The sequence below is a fragment of the Papio anubis genome, chromosome 16 (genome assembly GCF_008728515.1).
Source record: "Papio anubis isolate 15944 chromosome 16, Panubis1.0, whole genome shotgun sequence".
Lineage (NCBI taxonomy): Eukaryota > Metazoa > Chordata > Mammalia > Primates > Cercopithecidae > Papio > Papio anubis.
The window spans coordinates 31,602,388-31,625,739 of NC_044991.1; the positions used below are offsets into that span (position 1 = coordinate 31,602,388).

The 23,352-nt window shown below is 47.1% G+C and overlaps 1 protein-coding gene across 4 annotated transcripts in view; it reads right to left on the bottom strand.

Moving 5' to 3' along the window:
- Window positions 1–537: 537 nt before the first annotated feature.
- The window catches only part of PEX26 (peroxisomal biogenesis factor 26), a 30,850-nt gene continuing 8,035 nt past the window's right edge, over window positions 538–23,352 (bottom strand). The window contains exons 4-5 of one of the 4 annotated variants that reach the window (XM_009216761.3): window positions 22,159–22,305; window positions 538–814 (exon numbers count right to left, since the gene is read on the bottom strand). In XM_009216761.3, coding sequence (XP_009215025.2) covers window positions 729–814; window positions 22,159–22,305 — 233 coding nt within the window. In that variant the 3' untranslated portion in view covers window positions 538–728. Of the gene's footprint in view, window positions 815–4,151; window positions 5,600–18,277; window positions 18,816–22,158; window positions 22,306–23,352 lie in introns of those variants that run through there. The other 3 variants (XM_021921348.2, XM_009216759.3, XM_009216762.4) reach the window with 3 other exon arrangements.

Here is a 23,352-nt window from a genome sequence, read left to right on the forward strand (position 1 = left end):
CACCATCAGCTCTCCTCGGTCTCAGGCTTCAGACAGACTGGAACCACACCATCAGCTCTCCTGGGTCTCCAGCATGCCCACCACAGGTCCTGGGTTTCTTAGCCCCTATAATTGCATGGGCCAATTCCCTATAACTCTCTAGATATCACCTATTGGTTCCGTTTCTCTGGAGAACCCTAGTACAGTCCCCTTTTTGCAGATGAGAAACTAAAGTGAAGCCTAGGCTGTTTATGAGAAAGCAACCACCCATATGATTTAGGCTTTTTAAAGAAATTACCCACATCTACTGCATTCCAGTTACTATGTGTGAGTGAAGTTCTTCTTGTATGAATTTTAATGCTATGGGGCCATATAACCAAATATAATAATTACAGTTATGGCCTAAATAGTTGAGCCACATTCATTAGAGCAGGATGTAAGATAATCACCCAGGAAAAGACTCTTGGTGATATTCATTATCTGTCCAATATTCCCCAACACTGAGCACTTTCTATATGCCAAACACTGTAATGGCTTTTACTCCTCACAACAAACCTCTGAAGTTAAATTTTTATTATCCCCATTTTAAAATGAAGCGTCAGAAACATAGAAACATTAACTCTCATTGCTGATCACATAATTGGTAAGATCTAGAGCTGGGCTATGCCTTCAGAGAGTCCGACTCCAGAGCAGAGCTCAACTGGATCTGGAAGGGCAAATCTTACATAGAGAGGCTTGTCCTTGTTCTCTTAGGTTAGACTTGAGAGTTCCAATATCCAGGATGCTGCTCTGGGATAGTGGGTGTTACAGATGGAGGTCACCATGTTCGGGGAGCCTGGAAGCCCAGAGGATGAGACACAAGAAAGATCTGTTCATTTCCAGGCACCCCACTGCTGGGGTGAGCCCATGAAGTCTAGAGACCAAACGATATCTTACTATTAGATTATCTAGATTCAAGTACTTGTCCTATGTATTTAACTTTGGTTAACCCCAAGCACCTTATATACATTCACCTGTGTGTCTCAGATGCTGCAAGGGATTAAGGGAAGTTGAGGGTGAACCATTTTGGCTGCAGGATCACAAACAAAGTGGCTGTCCTTTAAGGTTTACATGGCTTGATTACAGCCGTAATCAAGAGATCACCAAAGCGGAGGTGAAGCGTGGGACAAATTCTCTTGGGAGGGGTGGACCTTTAAGCCAACATCAGGCAGATGCAAAGAACTCAGCAGAAACAGGAGGCAGTGAGAACAAGAGGCAGTGAGCACTGGGAGCGGGAGTCAGTGATAGACCGTGCAGAGAACACTGAGGCTAGGAACTCAGGAAAACTCACCTCCTGCAAACAGGAGGAAAGGCCACCCTGTGACACCCAAGGCTCTGTCACAGATGGATAACCACCTTCTTCCGCTACCAGCTCCTAAAAGAGCACCCAAAGGGCCGGGTGCGATGGCTCACGCCTGTAATCCCAACACTTTGGAAGGCCAAGGCAGGCAGACCACCTGAGGTTGGGAGTTCGAGACCAGCCTGACCAACATGGAGAAATCCCGTCTCTACTAAAAATACAAAAATTAGCCAGGCGTGGTGGCACATGCCTCTAATCCCAGCTACTCAGGAGGCTAAGGCAAGAGAATCACTTGAACCTGGGAGGTGAAGGTTGTGGTGAGCTGAGATCATGCCATGCCATTGCACTCCAGCCTGGACAACAAGAGCAAAACTCTGTCTTAAAAAAAAAAAAAAAAAAAGCACCGAAAAGTCTGTGTGGGTCTGTGTGGGATAGATTAGAAAAGATGAAGCCATCGGTCATCACCTCCTGCTTTTGGTATTGTGTAGATGGTTAACTCCTCCCCTTTCTGGACCTCTCTCTCCTATCCAACACTGAAACAATTGGTTGAATAGTCTCATTTTTTCCAATCACTTCATATATTGCTATGAGTATTGCAAAGTACCCAGTCTTTCTGGACCACGTCCTGGCAGTATGTTGCAAGAGCAGAAAAACAGATCTCTATCAATGGTGTAGATCCACTTTCAAAAAGTAGCCCAAGAAAAAAACCCAGAAAGAAAACAACACTGCTGCCGGGCGCGGTGGCTCACGCCTGTAATCCCAGCACTTTGGGAGGCCGAGGCGGGCGGATCACAAGGTCAGGAGATCGAGACCACGGTGAAACCCCGTCTCTACTAAAAAAAAATACAAAAAATTAGCCGGGCGCTGTTGTGGGCGCCTGTAGTCCCAGCTACTCGGGAGGCTGAGGCAGGAGAATGGCGTAAACCCGGGAGGCGGAGCTTGCAGTGAGCTGAGATCCGGCCACTGCACTCCAGCCTGGGCGACAGAGCAAGACTCCGTCTCAAAAAAAAAAAAAAAAAGAAAACAACACTGCTATCGTCTTAACTGTCCTACTCAGCCCTCGGTGATCTCACAGCATTTTCATATGCAATCTGTTTAGAGATTTGTTATTTACAATAGCAAAAAGGTGGTGGTGGTGCATGTGGGTGTTGACCGGGCTGGGCCAAGAAGCCTCCTCCGGGTGGGCTGCCAGGCTCTCACTGTGGCTGTGGCTGTGGCTCTGTATGGGACCGAGACGGGGCTGAGCTGCCCGGGCTGTGGGTGGGGTGGAGGGCCACCAGCCAAAGGACACTTGGAGGAATCGAGCTTCGTGCTGTCCTTCTTTTCTGCCTCTGATACAGAATTTGATGCTGTGACTGGATATTTAGTAGATGTTATCATGGATGACATGTTCCTGTTATTATAGAGAAATTTGTGGACAAGTACTACCAGGAGTTTGAAGACATGGAAGAAAATCAACTCACCTCACGCCTACTTTTTGATAAATAATATTTGTACATATTATTGAAAGAGATGTGACATTTTGTTACATGCATAGAATGTATAGTGATCAACTCAGGGTATCCAGGATATCCATCACCTTGAGTATTTCTCATTTCTATGTGTTGAGAACATTTCAAATCCTTTCTTCTGTCTATTTTGAAACATATAATACAGTGTTAACAATGGTCACCCTATTCTGCTATCAAGCATTAGAACTCACTCCTTCTATCTATGTTTGTGTGCATCAAGCCACCTCTTCATCCCACATACACACTCTGCCCAGCCTCTAGTAATTGTCATTCTACTCTCTACCTCCATGAGATCAACTTTCACATGCCTATTTTTTTTTTTTTTGAGATGCAGTCTTGCACTGTCACCCAGGCTGGAGTGCAGTGGCACAATCTCAACTCACTGCAACCTCCACCTCCCAGGTTCAAGCGACTCTGCTGCCTCAGCCTCCCAAGTAGCTGGGATTACAGGCACGTGCCACCATGCCCAGCTAATTTTTTGTATTTTTAGTAGAGATGGGGTTTCACCATGTTGGCCAGGCTGGTCTCGAACTCCTGACCTCACGATTCACCCGCCTCAGCCTCCCAAAGTGCTGCAATTACAGGTATGAGCCACCACGCCTGGCTACATGCCTATTTTTACTAAATGTATTTACTTGACAGAAAAGTGTCCTGAAGGACAGCTGCTGGAGCAGATTGCTGGATTTGGCACAGTCACCTTCACAATATTAGGCACCATAAAGATGAAGGGGCTGGTGCCCTTCATCAAACAGAATTTGATGCTGTCGTTGGATATTTAGTAGACATTATCATGGATGACATGTTCCGGTTATTATAGAGAAATTTTGTGAACAAGTACTACCAGGAGTACTTGGTGCCATAGGCTGGGGACTAGACCTAAGCGATAGTTAGCGGTGACTTTGTTGAGCAAATCATCTTCTATGCCAGCTTCCCTGAACAAGCTGTGGCACTAGGTCCCACCTCCAGGCAATGAAGAGGATCATCCTGGATGTCACCAGCCCACTGGTTTGGAGAGGCTGCAGCTATTGAGGACAGAACAACACATCTTGGAAAGACTGACTGTTCAGCATCTCACCATTCATGGTAAGTACTAAGGATCAAAAACAAATGGCTTGACGTGTTTCTCCAGAAACACCTTCTTGTGTTTAGTAACCCTGGTACTCCTCCCATCTCTCAGGTGCTTTTGAATCAGACTGCTCTGGGGCAAACCCATGCCCGGCATTCCAGCTGGGGCCCTTCCGCCAGCAGGCATTCGGTGTGTCAACAGTGTGGAATAAGCCGCTATCATGAATCCTCTTTGTCCCAGCAGCTTTGGCATGAACTTTTTTTTTTTTTTTTTTTTTAATGAGGAGACGCACATTTTAGTGATTTTCCTTGTGAAATTGCAAAGACTAGAAGAAAGTTAGACACGGACATATCCATACCTGAATCTCTACCCACTCCATCTCACCCACCACCTGCTTCACAAACTTCCTACCCAACCACCTAAGATGAGCCTTCTGGGCATTCTCTCTCCTCAGCCATCTCCTGCCGTGATGTGTCACCCTCACATCACGCCAGGCATTGTTATCGAATTCTCCATTCACTGGTCCTCAGTAGCTTCAAAGGCCCCAGACCTCAGGTTAATGACCAAGGAGATTGCATCATCCATCAGAGAGCTGACTTGCCCATGTGCAGGATGAGGCCATTGTAATGCCAGGTCTTAAAAGAGAGGGTGATCTCATCACTGCTGCTCTGGTTCGGGTTTTGACATAGGTCATTGAGAAGCTACTAGGAGCCTTGGAAGGTGGCCACATTCTTTTCTTGATCCTGGGCATTAGGGAAGGGTCCATACAGGTGGTCATACTTAGGCTGTGTCTTGAAGTATGAGTAAGAATCACTTTCTGCAGCAGTGCTCCAGCCTCCAATGAGGGTGCCACATGCTCCTCCTCGCTACTCTCCAGCAAGCAGTTGAGGGCAAAGGGCCAGAGGAAGGTCAAAATCAGCGTGAGTCTTCTCATGCACTCATAGCTCTTTTTCACGTAGGTCAGTTTCAGTCCTTCAACCTCAGCGGGGTTTTTGACTGGGACTGTTATCTAGGGTGTTACTCAAATCAGCTGCCTGTCTTGAGGTTTCTGAATCTCCCACGATCAAAGCTAGTCTTGGCTGTGGGAATCAACTGAAAGAGATGTCCTTTAGCTAAAACCTACATGTGAAAATCAGTCCCTAGTTCTATATTTGAATCTTTGGGTCAAAAAGTCTTCTGTTGATCCTGATACAGTCCCACTGTTTCTAGAAGTCTCTTTAAAGCATTATTTTTGGAAAAATACTTTTATAGATGAACCCTCAGCCTAACCTGGTGGATATGATGTTGAGAATTCCATGATTATCTGCTTAAAGATCAGAGTATCTGTGTGCCTTTTAGTTGTTAGTGCTGTGAAGGCAAAAATGCCCTCTAAGTCGGAGATCATTCCTGTTGTATGGGGTATCAGCGAGTGTAGACCATGTGCTGGAAATAGACTAAAAGCTATCCTCTTCTTCCAGCATATTAACTGTGTTTGTGCATGTTTGCCGAAAATCCTTTCCATATAGATCAGTTTGTTAGGTTCTCTGGGACAGGTCGGGTCTCTGCAATTTCTTTTTCCTGTCAAAATCTTTCCACCGAGATGGTGTTCCACTCATCATCTCAGCCTGCGTAGGAAGTAGTAAATACCTTTGCTGGTTGTCTACCTGCTTTGGTTTAGTACCATTGGTAGCATATTACTGACCAGAAAATATGTACATCACATCTCTAGAAAGAAGAAAAAACATAGCCGTTTAATTCCCAATGTGTACCTTTGATTTTTTTTTAAGTAAAAGTAAGAATCTGTACTGACTTTTCACTTGGTTATTCTGGTTTTAAAGTTGGAGCCACAAACTATGTGTTTTTCTATAATGGTATGTTGCTTACTAAATACTTTTGGACCATGAGGCATATTTGAGGTAAATGAGGTACACTTGAGGTATTTTGCAAGAACCATCTTTTTTTTTTTTTTTTTTCAAGTTAGAAACAGCCGGCCGGGCATGGTGGCTCACGCCTGTAATCCCAGCACTTTGGGAGGCTGAGGAGGGCAGATCACCTGAGATCAGGAGTTTGAGACCAGCCTGGCCAAAATAGTGAAACCTTGTCTCTACTAAAAATATAAAATTAGCTGGGCGTGGTGGCGCATGCCTGTCATACTGGCTACTCGGGAGGCTGAGGCAGGAGAATTGCTTGAACCTGGGAGGCGGAGCTCGCAGTGAGCCAAGATTGCACCATTGCACTCCAGCCTGGCCAACAAGATTGAACTCCATCTCAAAAATAATAATAATAATAATAATAAATAGAAAGAGCTGAAATGGTCAACATAGAAATAAGAAGGAGCACTGCATGGTTACTAACATGGATTAGTGGATTGAATTTTGGCCCCCCAAAGATATGTTTACCTAAAATCTCAGAATGTGACATTATTTGGAATAATGTAATTATGGATTACATTATAGATGTATAATGATATATATACATAATGTAATTACAGAAGGTAATAATTACATTATTCCAAATAATTGAGGACCTCAAGACGTAACTGAGGACCTCAAGATGAGATCATCCTGGATTAGGGTGGGTCCTAAATTCAACGACATGCATCCTTGGCAGAGAAGACACAGAGGTACAGAAGACGGTCAAGCAAAGATTGAGGCAGGGATTGGAGTGATGCTGTCGCAGGCCAGGGAACACCTAGAGCCAGCAGAAGCTGGAATAAACAAGGAAGGAATCTTGCCTGCAGCCTTCAGAGGCAGAGGCCTTGGCTGACTTCCGGCCTTCAGAGCCGTGAGAGAATAAATTTCTGTGGTTTTAAGCCATACATTTGTGGCAATTTGTTAACAGCAGTCCTAGGAAACAAATGCATATAGTAAGGAAGTGATAACGTTGGAAGCTGAATAGGTAATAAGATTAAATGAAAAAGAATGCCAAACTCAAAGTGGTAGATACATGCTTACAATAAGCACATATGAATGTATTTTGAAGGGAAGATACAGACTTTTATTTTCATGGGGTGTTTTTAGTAAGGTTGCTTGAATGAATAGAAAGCGTTTCATGTATACTATAAGTAGCATGGACTGTTACACAAAACTGAAAAGAAGTCCAGTCATTCCACGTGGCAGCAGAGCCATACTAGGACCCAGGCTATTTTTCACTCTGGTCAATTTGATTTTTTGGTTTTGACTCCAGCAATATGCACTCACAAATCCATTTTTTTAATTCAAGTACCCACCCAAATCCTACCCATCTGCACCTTTTTCCCTGGGCTGGACTCTTGCTTGTCCTTCAGAGTAGATTCCCACCTTCCGGTCCACGAATCTCCAGCCTTTGTTTTCAGTTACACAGAACATTCCCTCACAAACTCTACTACCTTTCCACTCACCAGCCCCCACCTTCCTCTTCCTGCAAATCGTCACTAAAAGGTAAGGCAGACACCATGTCATTTTTTGGTCTAGTACCTGATTATTTTAGACAACCCAGAGAAAGTGTTGATTTGCAGTTGCCTATATAATTGTATGCACAGTTCTCTATCAGACCATTTAAATCTAACTTAATCCAACTAAATGTGCCTATATGCAGACATCAATATCTATTTAACCTATTTCATGCATCTATTTTAAATAGTTTTAATCTATTTTATATTATGCAGTATTTTCATTACTCCATTGCATATGTGTATATATATATTTTATATATATGTGTATATGTATACATACACACATACACATATGTGTATCACTTAATACTTTTCTAAGTTTTTCTTATAGACTTTTACTCATTTTACACAATAATATTATAAAGAAAATGAGGGAGGTAATTTTTTTCTTTTTCTTTTTTTTTCTCTTTTTTTTTTGAGACGGAGTCTCACTCTGTCTCCCAGACTGGAGTGCAGTGGCAGGATCTCAGCTCACTGCAACCTCTACCTCCCGGGTTCCAGAGATTCTCCTGCCTCAGCCTCCTCCTGAATAGCTGGGATTACAGGTGTGTACCACCACACCCAGCTAATTTTTGTATTTTTAGTAGAGGTGGGGTTTCATCATGTTGGCCAGGCTGGTCTCAGCCTCCCAAAGTGCTGGAATTACAGGCATGAGCCACTGCACCCAGCCAAGGAAGGCAATTTTTGTCCCTATCTTGGAGGTGAGAAAAATTGGACCCAAGAAGATTAAATGATTTATACAATGTTATAGGGCAAATTAGTAACAGAGCCAGAACCAAACCAGTCCGATCCTATATCCAGGAAGCCATATATTTATACTTTTTTTGTGTGTATGTGTGGGACAGAGTCTTACTCTGTCGCCCAGGCTGGAGTGCAGTGGCTCGATCTCGGCTCACTGCAAGCTGTGCCTCCTGGGTTCGAGTGATTTTTGTGCCTTAGCCTCCCAAGTAGCTGGGATTATAGGTGCATGCCACCACACCCAGCTAATTTTTAGATTTTTTTTTTTTTTTTTTTTTTTGAGACAGAGTCTCGCTTTGTCACCTAGGCTGGAGTGCTGTGGCACAATCTCAGCTCACTGCAAGCTCCGCCTCCCAGATTCACGCCATTCTCCTGCCTCAGCCTCCTGAATAGCAGGGACTGCAGGCGCCCGCCACCATGCCTGGCTAATTTTTTTGTATTTTTTTTTTTTAGCAGAGATGGTGTTTCACCATGTTAGCCAGGATGGTCTCAATCTCCTGACCTCATGATCTGCCTGCCTCGGCCTCCCAAAGTGCTGGAATTACAGACGTGAGCCACCATGCCTGGCCAATTTTTAGATTTTTTGAAGAGATGGGGTTTCATCATGTTGGCCAGGCTGGTCTCAAACTCCTGGCCTCATGATCCACCTGCCTTGGCCTCATGATCTACCTTCCTTGGTCACCCAAAGTGCTGGGATTATGGGCATGGGCCATGCACCTGGTCTCTAGAAGGCTATATTATAATTACATTAATTACATATTGTCCTTTATTATCATCAAAATCATGCCACCTCTTTGAAAAATAAAAAAATCACCTGGGTGTGGTGGCTCATGCCTATAATCCCAGCACTTTGGGAGGTCAAGATGGGAGGATCACTTGAGGCAAGTTCAACACCAGCCTGGTCCGTGTAGTAAGACCCCATCTCTATATTTTTTATAAGAAAAAGCAAGGAATAAAACAGAGTACATAATATACTACTTTTTTTTAAATAAAAAAGAAGAAACTAGGATCTATATCCATATTGATTTTGCATTGGTGGAAAAAACTCTGGAAGAATAAATTTAAAACTAATGACCATGGCCGGGCGTGGTGGCTCACGCCTGTAACCCCAGCACTTTGGGAGGCCGAGGCAGGCGGACCATGAGGTTAGGAAATTGAGACCATCCTGCCTAACACGGTGAAACCCCATCTCAACTAAAAATACAAAAAATTAGCCGGGCCTGGTGGTGGGTGCCTGTAGTCCCAGCTACTCAGGAGGCTGAGGCAGGAGAATGGTGGGAACCCAGGAGGCAGAGCTTGCAGCGAGATCATGCCACTGCACTCCAGCCTGGGCAACAGAACGAGACTCTGTCTCAAAAAAAAAACCAAAAAACAAAAACAAAGCAAAACAAACAAACAAAAAAAAAACTAAGGCCGCGGCTGCCACTGGGGTGGGTGAACTTACTAAATGAAGAGATGGGAGGTGATATGGTTTGGCTCTGTGTCCCCACTCAAATTTCATCTCCAGTTGTAATCCCCACATGTTGGAGGAGGGACCTGGTGGGAGGTGATTGGATCACGGGAACAGTTTCTCTCATGTTGTTCTTGTGATAGTGAGTCAGTTCTTACAAGTTCTGATGGTTTTAAAGTGTGGCATCCCCCCCTCACTCTCTCTCTCCTGCCACTATGTAAGACGTGCCTTGCTTCCCCTTTGCTTTCCACTATGATTGCTTGTTTCCTGAGGCCTCACAGCCATGCAGAACTGTCAGTTAAACTTCTTTTCTTTAACAATTACCCAGTCTCGGGTACTTCTCTAAAGCAGTGTGAAAATGGACTAATACGGTTTTCACACTAGACTTTTTAAGCCTTTTTACAAACCCTATGAATGTATTGCATATTTAGAAAATTAAACATGGTCTTAAATGAACATATAAAAAGGCTTAGCACTTCTTTAAGAAAACAGAGCCATTTGCAAAGCCTATTTCCTAGGCTGAGAACAGGAATCAGAAGCTCTGCCTTTTCTGTGGTGTGGTGTTCACAAGATCCTAAGTTCTACCACTCCAACTCTCCCCTCCTTATCTCACTTAATTAACAGCAACAATAATAACTAGCACCTGCTCACTATATGCTATGCACCTTTTCAGTGTTTTACATGGATTAGCACCAGTTAATCCTCACAACAAACCTATGAAGTAACTGAGGCACAGGAAAGATTATTTGAAGGTCAAAGTAGGTGAGTCAAGATACAAACTCGGGCCGGGTGTGGTGGCTCACGCCTATAATCCCAACACTTTGGGAGGCTGAGGCATGTGGAACACTTGAGGTTAAGAGTTCGAGAACAGCCTGGCCAACATGGTAAAACCTCGTCTCTACGGAAAATTCAAAAATTAGCCAGGCGTGGTGGTGTGCGCCTGTAGTTCCAGCTACTTGGGAGGCTGAGGCAGGAGAATTGCTTAAACCTGGGAGGTGGATGTCACAGTGATTCGAGATGGCACCACTGCACTCTAGCCCGGGCGACAGAGTGAGACTCTGTTTCCAAAAAAAAAAAAAAAAAAAAGATACACACTTGGGCATTATGGGCCCGGGACCCACCCTCTTAACCACAATCCCACAATGTCTCTCATGTATGCAGCAAAATTACTCCATTGGGGTTAGGCCTCGTTTCTAAAAAAATAAAATAAAATAAAATAAATTTAAAAAGCCTTGCAAAATGATGTTTCCTGGGATGATCAATAGAGCACATCTTTTAGCCATTGTCTTTAGCACCTCTGAAAACAGGCACTTGTCTCTATGGGGACCATGAAATCCACAAACAGGGCCGGGCGCGGTGGCTCAAGCCTGTAATCCCAGCACTTTGGGAGGCCGAGACGGGTGGATCACGAGGTCAGGAGATCGAGACCACCCTGGCTAACACGGTGAAACCCCGTCTCTACTAAAAAATACAAAAAACTAGCCGGGCGAGGTGGCGGGCGCCTGTAGTCCCAGCTACTCGGGAGGCTGAGACAGGAGAATGGCGGGAACCCGGGAGGCGGAGCTTGCAGTGAGCTGAGATCCGGCCACTGCACTCCAGCCTGGGCGGCAGAGCGAGACTCCGTCTCAAAAAAAAAAAAAAAAAGAAATCCACAAACAGGACAGAACACGAACAAGTACTAAAAGGGGAGTGGGAAGCATTCCCGGAAGGTTCCAGAGCAGGGGGTGCCTGCTGGACGGAGGATGTCAGAGCCCACAGAGGGACTGGGAATGGGTAGCATGTCTCTGGTGGGGTGACCAAAAACTTTCACCAGCTCCCCAGCTTTCCAGAGGAAGCAGCCCATCCTTTGGGACCCCACTAAGTCCACTGGTAACCAAGAGCATGGCTTATCTGTGAGTCATCTGATGAAACGACCAGCTTGTATTTATACCCACACAGGAGGACGCCCGCTAGGCTCTGTCGTCGCTGGTACATCTGAGAAGGAACACCTCCTGCTCTTTCTCTGGAGGGAGCTGGACAACGATACTACTAAACAGATGCCAAAGCACCGAGCCCTCGCCTGCCCCACCTCCACCCTTCAGCCCTGGTGCTGGTCTTACTGCTCACCAACTTTTGCTGCTTCTATTTCTTCCTTCCCTAATTCCTAAGGCCAAAATCCAAGTTCATTCAACAAATCTTTATTACTTGGCCTCTTACATGGATGGCCTCATTCCAGGTGCTATGGGGGAGATAAGAACAGAAATCCTGTACCCATATGCCTAGGTTCAAATCCCAGCTCCACCATTTAAAAGCTGTGGGCCACTGGGCACATTAGCCCCTGAGTCTGCTTTGCTGTCTCTAAAATGATAATATCTACCTCACTGGCTTCAACCCGGGAGGCGGAGGTTGCAGTGAGCCGAGATCGCACCACTGCACTCCAGCCTAGCTGACAAGAGCAAGATTCCGTCAAAGAAAGAAAGAGAGAAAGAGAGAGAGAAAGAGAGAAAGAGAAAGAAGGAAGGAAGGAAGGAAGGAAGGAAGGAAGGAAGGAAGGAAGGAAGGGAGGAAGGGAGGGAGGGAGGGAGGGAGGGAGGGAGGGAAGAAAGAGAAAGAGGCCAAAGGAAAAAGAGAAATTAGTTATGGAGGCAGAAAAGGGCAGTCAGTGGGGTCAGAGCCAAGGTAAGAAGCCAAAGCAGGGATGGCGCTCTACTGCATTTGGAAAATAAGCCTGTGACATAAAAGTATGCATGCATTTTTCTGAGGGCAAGAACCTGTAGGTTACATTCTAAGGACCATACAAATCCGTTTTCCACTAAGAAACCTCTCCATATAAATTATATTGAGGTCATCGTTAAAGAGGGTTTTTTTCTGGCCAGGTGCGGTGGCTCACGCCTGTAATCCCAGCACTGTAGAGGGGCTGGGCACGGGTGGATCACGAGGTCAGGAGGATCCAGACCATCCTGGCTACAACACGGTGAAAAACCCGCTCTACCAAAATACAAAAATTACTGGCGAGGTGGTGGCTCTGTAGTCCCAGCTACCGAGGCTTGAGGCAGGAGAATGGTGTGGAACCCAGGAGGCGGAGCTTGCAGTGAGGTGAGATCCGGTCACTGCACTCCAGCCTGGGGGACTGAGTGAGACTCCGGAAAAAAAAAAAAAAAAAAAGACTTTTTTCTGAGCTGACACACTTCTACAAAAGTGCTTTCATTTCTTCACCAAGTTGCTGCTATTATCTGACACCTGTCCGTCCCACCTTGGATAGTACAAAAGTGACAAGAGGATGTTAAAAGTTTCAAAGGGGCTGTTGGAAAATATGAGCTGGGAAACATGCAGAGCTCAATATGAACTCGGGTCAGTATTAAAATTACAAGTAGGTCACAGAACCCCAACCCCGCGTATTTGGATCCAGCCCTTGGTGAGTGGGCCCTGGACTGTACCTCCCAATCCCATCTTTACCTGCAGTTGTCCGGCCAACATGGCCCCTTCCCGCCTGTCCTTTCCTAACCACCTCCGCTCTCTCTAGTGGAGACGCCGAGCTGGCAACCATGCTGGCTGCACACTGCCATTTTCCACAGGTTCTCAAGTGTCTGGGCTGCCAAGAGGGTTGGGTGTTTACATTTATTTTTAATAGAAATGGGGTCTCACCCGGGGCATCTCTTTTCTTCATACTGCAATGTTGCTGGATACATGATCAGACACCAGAGGGTTGGGCATTCTTGCAATACCTTAACAGTACTCAAATCTGCAGCATGGTACTAAGGAAGTTAAAGTTTGAATGTAACCACTTTATTTTAAAGTTTTTTTTTTTTTTTGAGACAGAGTCTCGCTCTGTCGCCCAGGCTGGAGTGCAGTGGCGCGATCTCGGATCACTGCAAGCTCTGCCTTCCGGGTTCACGCCATTCTCCTGCCTCAGCCTCCCGAGTAGCTGGGACTACAGGCGCCCGCCACCACGCCCGGCTTTTTTTGTATTTTGTTTAGTAAAGACGGGTTTTCACCATGTTAGCCAAGATGATCTGATCTCCTGACCTCGTGATCCGCCCACCTTGGCCTCCCAAAGTGCTAGGATTACAGGCGTGAGCCACCGCGCCTGGTCAGGTTTTTTTCTTTAAATGAAATGGGGTTGAAATGAACATGATTTTGTTGACCATGTTTGTGAATTATAGATGCAAGATGCATTGGTAGACTCGTGTGATGGTCTTTTGTGATACTTAAGTTTTACATATCCCCATCTCTGTATGTATCTGCATAGACAAAGAAAAAACAAACTCCTGCTTTGCTTTTATTGAAGGGTTTCCAGGACTGCGGGTCCGCTCCTGAGCTCTAAGTATGTGTATCCTTTGCTTGTATTTTGTATTTAAAAAATAAAATAACCCTTTATTGTTGAGCATGTTGGCATTGTCCCCTTTATTTTTTCTCTTTTTGGGACATATGAAGCAAGTTATTCTTTTTCTGTATCTTTTTTTCTTTTGTAAACTTTTTGTTTTGTTTAAAAATGACTTTATAAAAGGGCTTTTATAACATGCCCCCCTCACAAAAAAAAAGAAATGGGGTCTCATTAGGTTGCCCAGGCTAGCTTTGAACTCCCAGACTCAAGCAATCCTCCCACTCTGGCCTCCCAAAGCGCTGAGATTACAGGCGTGAGCCACCATGGCAAGCTGGATGTTTAAAAAAAAAAAAAAAAAAAAAAGTCTCTGAAGCAGGAGTTGCAGGAAAAAGGAATTAATTAATTAGGGAAAAAAAGCTGAAAGAAAATCAACCAGTATTAATAGTAATTATTTCTGAGTGGTGGGATCACGAGTCCTGTATTTCCTTCTATGCAATTAATATTTTCTAAAATATACATGCATTGCTTTAACACAAGAAAAATATTTGCTGTTTTATCAAGAGGCCTAGAGGTGGCAAACAATGTCTGGACCCCTACACCACGGCAGGAGGAATGCAGAGGCGGGACGGCGGGGGGTGACGTGACAGGCTGCTAGGCACTGTGCCCACTGTCTGTCCTGTAGCTTCCTACCAGCCCAAAACACTGACGTTTCCAGAGGCAGCAAGGCTAAAGGGCCAGACATTTTTCTGGTTAACACTCCATGTATTCAGCTCCCAAAGGTGCCAGGCCAGGGTGGTGAGGCAGACTTTGGTCAGGCCACGGCTGGGCTGCCTGAGTAGGCCAGAGAGTAAATCAGTAGAATTCCCACAGGCCCCATCTGTGGGTGCCAGGTCAAAGTCCATCAGCCCCACGGCTTTTCCGTGCTGGGAGGGAGGAAAGCAGATGACGGCACAGGGAGGTGCCCTACTCAGTTCATGTCATGACTTTCTCTTTCTGACAGTTCCTTGGGCTGCTTTCAGTGGATGGCAGAGGATGCCCGAGTGCCATTCTAGATTTAGAAAGAAACTGAACATCCAGAGTGTGAAATGGCCTGTTCTCATCTCCCCTCCGTGGCAGTGGTGGTTGCCAGGCTGGTTTGCGTTTGCCCAAAAGTAACAGTAAAGAGCTCTGACCACTACTGTTCACCCTAAACTTGGGGCTGCTGTGCTTGTAGGCTTTGGAAAGAATGGAGGGGTTTCCACACATTAAAAAGGAAAAGGGCACCAGGTCTGTGCTCTGTGACCCCATCACGCAACGGAATGACACACAGGTATGAAGAATGAGGCTGCTCCACATATGCTGGGACTGAGAAAGGTTTTTGTGTTTTGTTTTGTTTCTGAGACCGAGTTTCACTCTTTGTTGCCCAGGCTGGAGTGCACTCACTGCAATCCCTGCCTCCCAGGCTCAAGCGATTCTCCTGCCTCAGCCTCCTGAATAACTGGGATTACAGGTGCCCACCACTGTGCCTGATTTTTTTGTATTTTTAGTAGAGACGGGGTTTCACCATGTTGGCCATGCTGATCTTGAACTCCTGACCTCAGGTGATCCACCCACCTCGGCCTCCCAAAGTGCTGGGATTACAGGTGTGAGCCACTGTGCCCGGCTGAGACAGTTAAAAAAAAAAAAATGTGGCACAGTGTGTGTAGTGTATGTGACTATCATTAGTGTATGAGAAAGAAAAGCTTACTATCAGAGACTGTATCTGGAGGGAAAACAGACTGGCAGGGGTTGCCTCTGGGCACGAAACTGGGGAATAGACAGTGGGAGTAGAAAGAGATTTTATTAGCTGGGTGTGGCAGCGCACACCTGTAGGCCCAGCTACTCCAGAGGCTGAGCGGGAGAACTGCTCCAGCCCAGGAGTTCGGGTCCAGCCTGGGAAACATAGCAACACTGAAAAAAAAGACTTTATTTTCCATGAATACCCTTTTGTAACTTACTTTTGAATTCCGTATTTTTTAATGGTCTGTGGTCTACATACACTCATGTGCAAACACACACATGCAGAAGAACAGGGATCACCTGCACGAAGCTATGAGCTCTTTCCTCATCCCTTCTAGCCCCTTTCTAGAGGCAAAGCCTCCGCCCCCCGCCCCCAGGCACTATCTGTCCTGCTTGCACCCACCTCCACCCCAGGCTGGCCAACAGTAGCCTGTTTCCTCTCCATTCCACCCCTCTCCCAAGCCTCCCATCCAACCACAGGAGAGGATTACTGATTCCTGCTTTCCTTGGCACCCCTAAATGTAAAGGTATCTGTTCTATGTTGCATGCTTCAGAACCCTGCAGAAACAATCAACACGTCCACTGTTAATACGCAGATTACCCCTCTTGGATGCATCTGCAACGAGCACTCGCCAACTTCGAAGTGGCAACAAAGAAGTTCACAATTACAAGACCATGGGTTCACTACCACAGAAGGGACATGAAACAGGGCCTAGGACACGGGGGGGGGGGGGGGGGGGGCACGGAAAGAATTCTTTGAGTAAGCCTGGAAGGTGGCGGGGCTCACCAGGCCGAGAGCAGGAGCTACGCCTTCAGCAGGAACAGTGTGAGCTAAGGCACAGAGGCCCAAAGGGAGCATGCTGTAGCTGTGATGGTGGGCAGCTGGAAGGCCGTGCATATAATGAACTGGGGCCCCACATCCAAGGGGAGGTGTTAGCCAAAAGCAGCACACAGAGGCCTTCAATTCCATGAAGAATTTAGATGTTACCCTGTGAGCCATGGGAAGCCACTGAAGCGGTTTATCTAGGGTAGTAAGTGGGCTCAGATTTTCATTTTAAGAAATCATTCTATAGAAGGAATCTCAAACCTCACCTGACTGCCCTTCTCCCCCCAGGGTTCTAAGCTCTACTTAAAAGCCCATATAAAAAAGCATAGATTTGCTTCCTACAGACTTGAACCATGCCCTAGGGATTTAATTCTAAGGGGCCTGTGAAGTTTACCTACTTTACCCATTTTTCTTTTTTTTTTTTTTTTTTTTTTGAGACGGAGTCTCACTGTCGCCCGGGCTGGAGTGCAGTGGCCGGATCTCAGCTCACTGCAAGCTCCGCCTCCCGGGTTTACGCCATTCTCCTGCCTCAGCCTCCCGTGTAGCTGGGACTACAGGCACCCGCCACCTCGCCTGGCTAATTTTTTGTATTTTTAGTAGAGATGGGGTTTCACCATGTTAGCCAGGATGGTCTCGATCTCCTGACCTCGTGATCCGCCCGTCTTGGCCTCCCAAAGTGCTAGGATTACAGGCTTGAGCCACCATGCCCGGCCTACTTTACCCATTTTTCTAAAGAAAAGTTGTTGACTGGCAACCCCCAAAAATGTACCAACGAAAAGCTAGCAAGCACCTTCTGTATTTTTGGCATCAACACCAACCAAGGACACGGTGCAGGGCAGCCTGCTTGGCCTCTGGGTACAGAAAGGCCAGCCCCTGCCGAAAGCCCTTCTTCATCCTGACAGCACAGCAGTACTCTATGCTTCCCTGCACATAAACTCCTAAGATGCTTGTGGCTGGTAAGAAAACAACACCGAAACATTTCAGCTCCTCATACGCTAAGGCCTTGGTGCCACCTCCCTAAGGTTTTATTGTTCACTGCCTTCAAAACCCATGTCTCTCCTCTGCCCCGCCCCCACATCTCTTCCAGCTCACCTGATTACTCAGTTCCATTTTCAGCTCAGCAGTCTCTGAGGCTGGCCTACTTTTCAAGGCCACACGAGCAGAAAAATTTGGGCATTACACAAACAACAGAACATAACTAGGACAATGGGACACAGAAAGGGAAGAACCTGCAATGGTGTGTACCAAGGAGGCAAGGATACAAGCAGAACCTGGTGAAAGAGCCAATGGACAATTTGCAGGGCGGGAGGGAGGGGCTGGCGGGGAAAGAGTAGGCAGAGGCACTGAGCGTAACACAGCAAGGCTTGGCCAGGACAACCTGGAAAATTGAGCTGAAGACCAAGAGGCACCAGGCAAGATCACTTTACCCAGTGATAAGAGCTGTAAGGCTCACTTGGTTTTCAGTAGTCAACCGGGCGGTTCTGAAAACCACGCCCCAGTCTGAACGGTAAGAAGGCTCCCACAGCTTCAAGCGCGTGGCAAGACCATGGGAACAGCATCTTGATACAGAATTAGATCAGCTCTGGGGAGCACAGCGCAGGCAAGAAGAGGCCCTCTCAGATCGCACTCTAGCTAATTAAGGTACGGTCCTGTGCGGCATGTTTTTTTGTTTTGAGAGAGTGCGGTGGCACAATCTCGGCTCACTGCAACCTTTGCCTCCCTGGCTCAAGTGATTCTTGTGCCTCAGCCTCCCGAGTAGCTGGGACTACAGGCATGCACCACACCTGGCTAATTTTTGTATTTTTAGTAGAGGTAGGGTTTCACCATGTTGGCCAGGCCGGTTTTGAACTCCTGGCCTCAAGTGGTCCACCCGCCTCACCCTCCCAAACTGCTGGGATTACAGGCATGAGTCACCATGCCCAGCAAAGAAGTATGTTTCTCAAGAAGTGAAAGGCCGAGGGTCACTCCACCAGGCTTTTTCTGAACTTCCAGCTCCATTAACATCCTGACCTGAAGAACCAACCCCTTGCCTTTGCTGAGAAGATGGAATGTTTCATGGACACAGTCCCTGTCCCCAAACCCCTCCTTTTCAAGGGGCACTGTTCTGGAGGTGCTGTGTCTGCTGGTCCCGCTTTGTTTCCACATCATCTACCACGACCAGCCAAAGTGGGGTGCAAAGGAGAGGGCACCCAGGCAGCAAGACACAGTGCACTCTGCGAGATTAGGCTGATCCCATTTCCCCAGGGGCGCCTGTGGATGTGTCGCTCTGTCGCTCTGCTTCTGTTGCCGCAGACGTGAGGAACAGAGAGGCTGTGGTGCACAGGGACCCTCAGTCACGGATGCAGAGCTGGTAGAGGCGAGAAGATGCAGCCTTCCGGATCCAGCGGAAGAGCTGGGCCAGCTTGTAGAGGAAGGGCAGGGAGGAAGGGGAAGCTGTAGGGCAGAGGGAAACTACTGTGAACGTCCCGCCCCTCTCGCCTGTCACTCTGCCATCTCCCAGCCTGGGAGACCCCACCACCCATTACACGTAGTTGTTTTGTTTTTTTAGAGGCAGGGTCTCGCTCTGCTGCCTAGGCTGGAGTACAGTACAGTCCGTGTTCGGCTCACTGCAGTCTGAATCTCCTGGGCTCAAGTGATCCTCCCGCCTCAGCCTGCAGGTGCAGTTTCTCCTCCCCTCAGCATCATCGCTCCAATGAGTCGGGCCTGCTGCTGAGGGTCAGGGCCACTGGGCCAGGCCCTTCTGAAGCAGCCTTGGAAAGAGCAGGCTCAAATGTCCTCATGCCATCCCCACTAGGAGACCAGGGTTTACGAGACTAAAGGGCTTACAGGAACCCTAAAGAATCACAAAGAATTTCTAAATCTGTATCAGTCAGGAGGTGGCCAGGGATGAACCCTGATGATACTAAGCATTCCGAGAGCTAACTCGTGACTTCTTTGTAAAGCAAACAGAGCCATCCACGGGGGATCCCTGCTCAGCGTTCAGTAGACAGGTTAGAAAGACACCTCTGAGCTATGTGAAGGAAACCTCACTGGCTGGGCATGGTGGCTCATGCCTATAATCCCAGCACTGTGGGAGGCTGAGGTGGGAGGATCACTTAAGGCCAAAAGTTGGAGACCAGTCTGGCAAACATGGCAAAACTCTGTCTCAACTAAAAATACAAAATGTAGCCAGGCATGGTGGTATGTGCCTGTAATCCCAGCTACTTGGGAGACTGAGGCAGGAGAATCGCTTGAACCCAGGAGGTGGAGGTTGCAGTGCACCACTGCAACCTGGGCAACATTCTAGCCTGGGCAACAGAACGAGACTCTGTCTCAGAAATAAAAATAAAAAATTAGGCCGGGCATGGTGGCTCATGCCTGCAATCCCAGCACTTTGGGAGGCTGAGGCGGGCGGATCACGAGGTCAGGAGTTTGAGACCATCCTGGCTAACACGGTGAAACCCCGTTTGTACTAAAAGTACAAAAAATTAGCCGGGCATGGTGGCGGGCGCCTGTAGTCCCAGCTACTCGGGAGGCTGAGGCAGGAGAATGGCGTGAAGCCAGGAGGCGGAGCTTGCAGTGAGCTGAGATCACGCCATTGCACTCCAGCCTGGGCAACAAAGCAAGACTCTGTCTCTAAAAAAAAAAAACAAAAAAAATTAGCAGGGCGTGGCGGCAGGCGTCTGTAGTCCCAGTTACTTGGGAGGCAGAGGAGAGAAGATTGCTTGAGCCTAGGAAGCAGAGGTTGCAATGAGCCAAGATCACACTGGTGCACTCCAGCCTGGGCAACAGAGAAAGACCCTGTCTCAAAAAAATAAATAAATTAATTAAATTAAAATTAAAATAAATAAATAAATAAATTTTTTTTTTTAAAAAAAGCTCACTGAATAAGAGAAAGAGAAATGGGGAAACAGGGACAATCTAAAGACTAAGTTAATAAATGGCAGTTCTCAAAACAGACGAACCATTTGAAGGGTTTCTGATTTCCTCTTAAATTTTGAAACTTAATCATATTCTAAGTCTAAATTCATGAGAAGAGTAGATGCCGGGCTCGGTGACTCAAGCCTGTAATCCCAGCACTTTGGGAGGCTGAGACGGGCGGATCACGAGGTCAGGAGATCGAGACCATCCTGGCTAACATGGTGAAACCCCGTCACTACTAAAAAATACATAAAACTAGCCGGGAGTGGTGGCAGGTGCCTGTAGTTCCAGCTACTTGGGAGGCTGAGGCAGGAGAATGGCGTAAACCCAGGAGGCGGAGCTTGCAGTGAGCTGAGATCCGGCCACTGCACTCCAGCCTGGGCGACAGAGCGAGACTCCGCCTCAAAAGAAAAAAAAAAAAAAAAAAGAGAAGAGTAGAGATTAGAATATAACTCACATTGAGTAACACAAAAAAACCTAAAAGAGCAAGTGCCTAAGTTTGGCCTCATGCACCTGAGGGCTCAATCCTCAGGAAATCACCAGGTTTGTTTCCAAATATCACTTAGGGAGCTCATGCCTTCTTCACAGCCAGGCAGAAAACAGAACCACCACCCAAATGTTCAAAAACACGGGTAGTTAAATTACTTAGGGGCATTCCTGGGAACTGGAATATTTAGCCATTTAAGGCCATGCTTGAAAGCATATGTATGACATGTAACTGCCTACAATCTCTATATCCACAGAAACAGACTGAAAGCATAGCAGAGTAGCAGATTTCTGTGCCTTTCTTTATACTTTTCTCTATTTTCCACATTGTTTTTTCTTTTTTGAGACAGTTTCGCCCTGTCACCTAGGCTGGAGGGCAACGGCGCAATCTCAGCTCACTGCAACCTCCACCTCCCAGGTTCAAGCAATGCTCCCTGCCTCAGCCTCCCTAGTTGCTGGGATTACAGGCACACACCACCACACCCAGCTAATTTTTGTATTTTTAGTAGAGAGGGGGTTTCACCATGTTGGCCAGGCTGGTCTCGAACTCCTGACCTCAGGTGATCCACCCGCCTCGGCCTCCCAAAGTGCTGGGATTATAGGCATGAGCCACCATGTCCAGCCTATTTTCCACATTTTCTAAAAGGTATGAGTTTTTCATTTACAACTTGTTTCGAATTAACACTTCATTAGACATTAATACTTGAATTAACACTTTTGTAGACATTCTGATGAGGGGAAGTTTATTTATTTTTTTTTTTTGAGACACAGTCTTGCTCTGTCACCCAGGCTGGAGTGCAGCAGCGGAATCTTGGCTCACTGCAATCTCTGCCTCCTGGGTTCAAGCTACTCTCCTGCCTCAACCTCCCAAGTAGCTGGGACTACAGGCACGTGCCACTACGCCTGGCTAATTTTTTTTGTACCTTTAGTAGAGACGGGATTTTATAATGTTGGCCACACTGGTCTCTATCTCCTGACCTTGTGATCTGCCTGCCTCGGCCTCCCAAAAAGCTGGGATTACAGGCGTGAGCCACCGCGCCTGGCCGAGGGGAAGTTTTTTTAAATTCTGAGGTTCCGGTCAGAGGTCAGCCCTAGAAAAAGTGGAGGGCTATGACTCAGTCCATGTTCAGGAGTCAGCAGAGCCAAGTGGACTTTCTCCCGGCTGCTCTCACAGACTCCAGGACTGGCCTCTCCTTCTGGGTGGGGCTGACTCATGCCCCAGTCTAGCAATTCCTCCTTGTGGAACAGACTCGGGGGGAAATGTCATAGGAGAGGCCCCGATTCCCAGTAGGACTCTGACAGGAGTACTGACAAACACCCACTCCCACAGGCCCAGCCCTGACAACAACCCCTTCCCAGGAAGGAGGGGGGAAGAGTCTCCACCACTTACCAGGATCAAACCTCACCACCAGGAGACAGAGGATCAAGGCAGCCAGGAGGCTCTTTTTGAAGGGCAGAGAAAAGAAGTGGCTCACCGCAGAGTCCCAAAGCTGGCGAACCAACATCGGTAGTGACAGGAACTTGTGGGAGACAGAGCCTGGCCAGGGAGACAGAGCACAGCTTCAGGGGAGTCACGGGAATCAGCTTCCCTGACCCCAACCTCTGTGCTTGCTTCTAAGAGCTGAGCAGGCTGGGCACGGTGGCTCACGCCTATAATCCCAGCACTCTGGGAGGCGAGACCGAGGTGGGCGGATCAGCAGAGGTCAGGAGTTCAAGACCAGCCTAGCTAACATGGTGAAACCCCGTTTCTACTAAAAATTCAAAAAATTAGCCGGGCATGGCCACGTGCGCCTGTAGTCCCAGCTACTTGGGAGGCTGAGGCACAAGAATCACTTGAACCTGGGAGGTGGAGGCTGCAGTAAGCAGTAAGATCGTGCCATTGCACTCCAACTTGGGCAACAAGAGTGAAACTTGTCTCAAAAAAAAAGGCCAGCGTGGTGGCTCACGCCAGTAATCCCAGCACTTTTGGGAAGCCAAGGCGGGTGGGTCACGAGGTCAGATCATGAGGTCAGGAGATCGAGACCATCCTGGCTAACACAGTGAAACCCAGTCTACTAAAAATACAAAAAATTAGCCAGGCGCGGTGGCGGGCACCTGTAGTCCCAGCTACTCGGGAAGCTGAGGCAGGAGAAGCACTTGAACTGGGAGGCGGAGGTTGCAGTGAGCACAGTGAGCCGAGATCGCGCTACTGCACTCCAGCCTGGGCGACAGAGCGAGACTCCCGTCTCAAAAACAAAAACAAAAAAAGCTGAGCAGAAGGGTACTAAGTATTGGCTAAAGCCTTCGTACCTTAACTGCAGATACTCTTGCAACTCTCATGAATATAAATTATTTTTCTCATGTTTATTACTTATTTTGACTATATATTATTTACTATATTGAATGAGTCTTTGTAAAAGTTTTTTAAAACCTTTCAGAACGGCCGGGTGTGATGGCTCAGTGCCTGTAATCCCAGCACTTTGGGAGGCTGAGACGGCCAGATCACGAGGTCAGGAAATCGAGACCATCCTGGCTAACACAGTGAAACCCCGTCTCTACTAAAAATACAAAAAATTAGCCGGGGCTGGGCACAGTAGCTCATGGC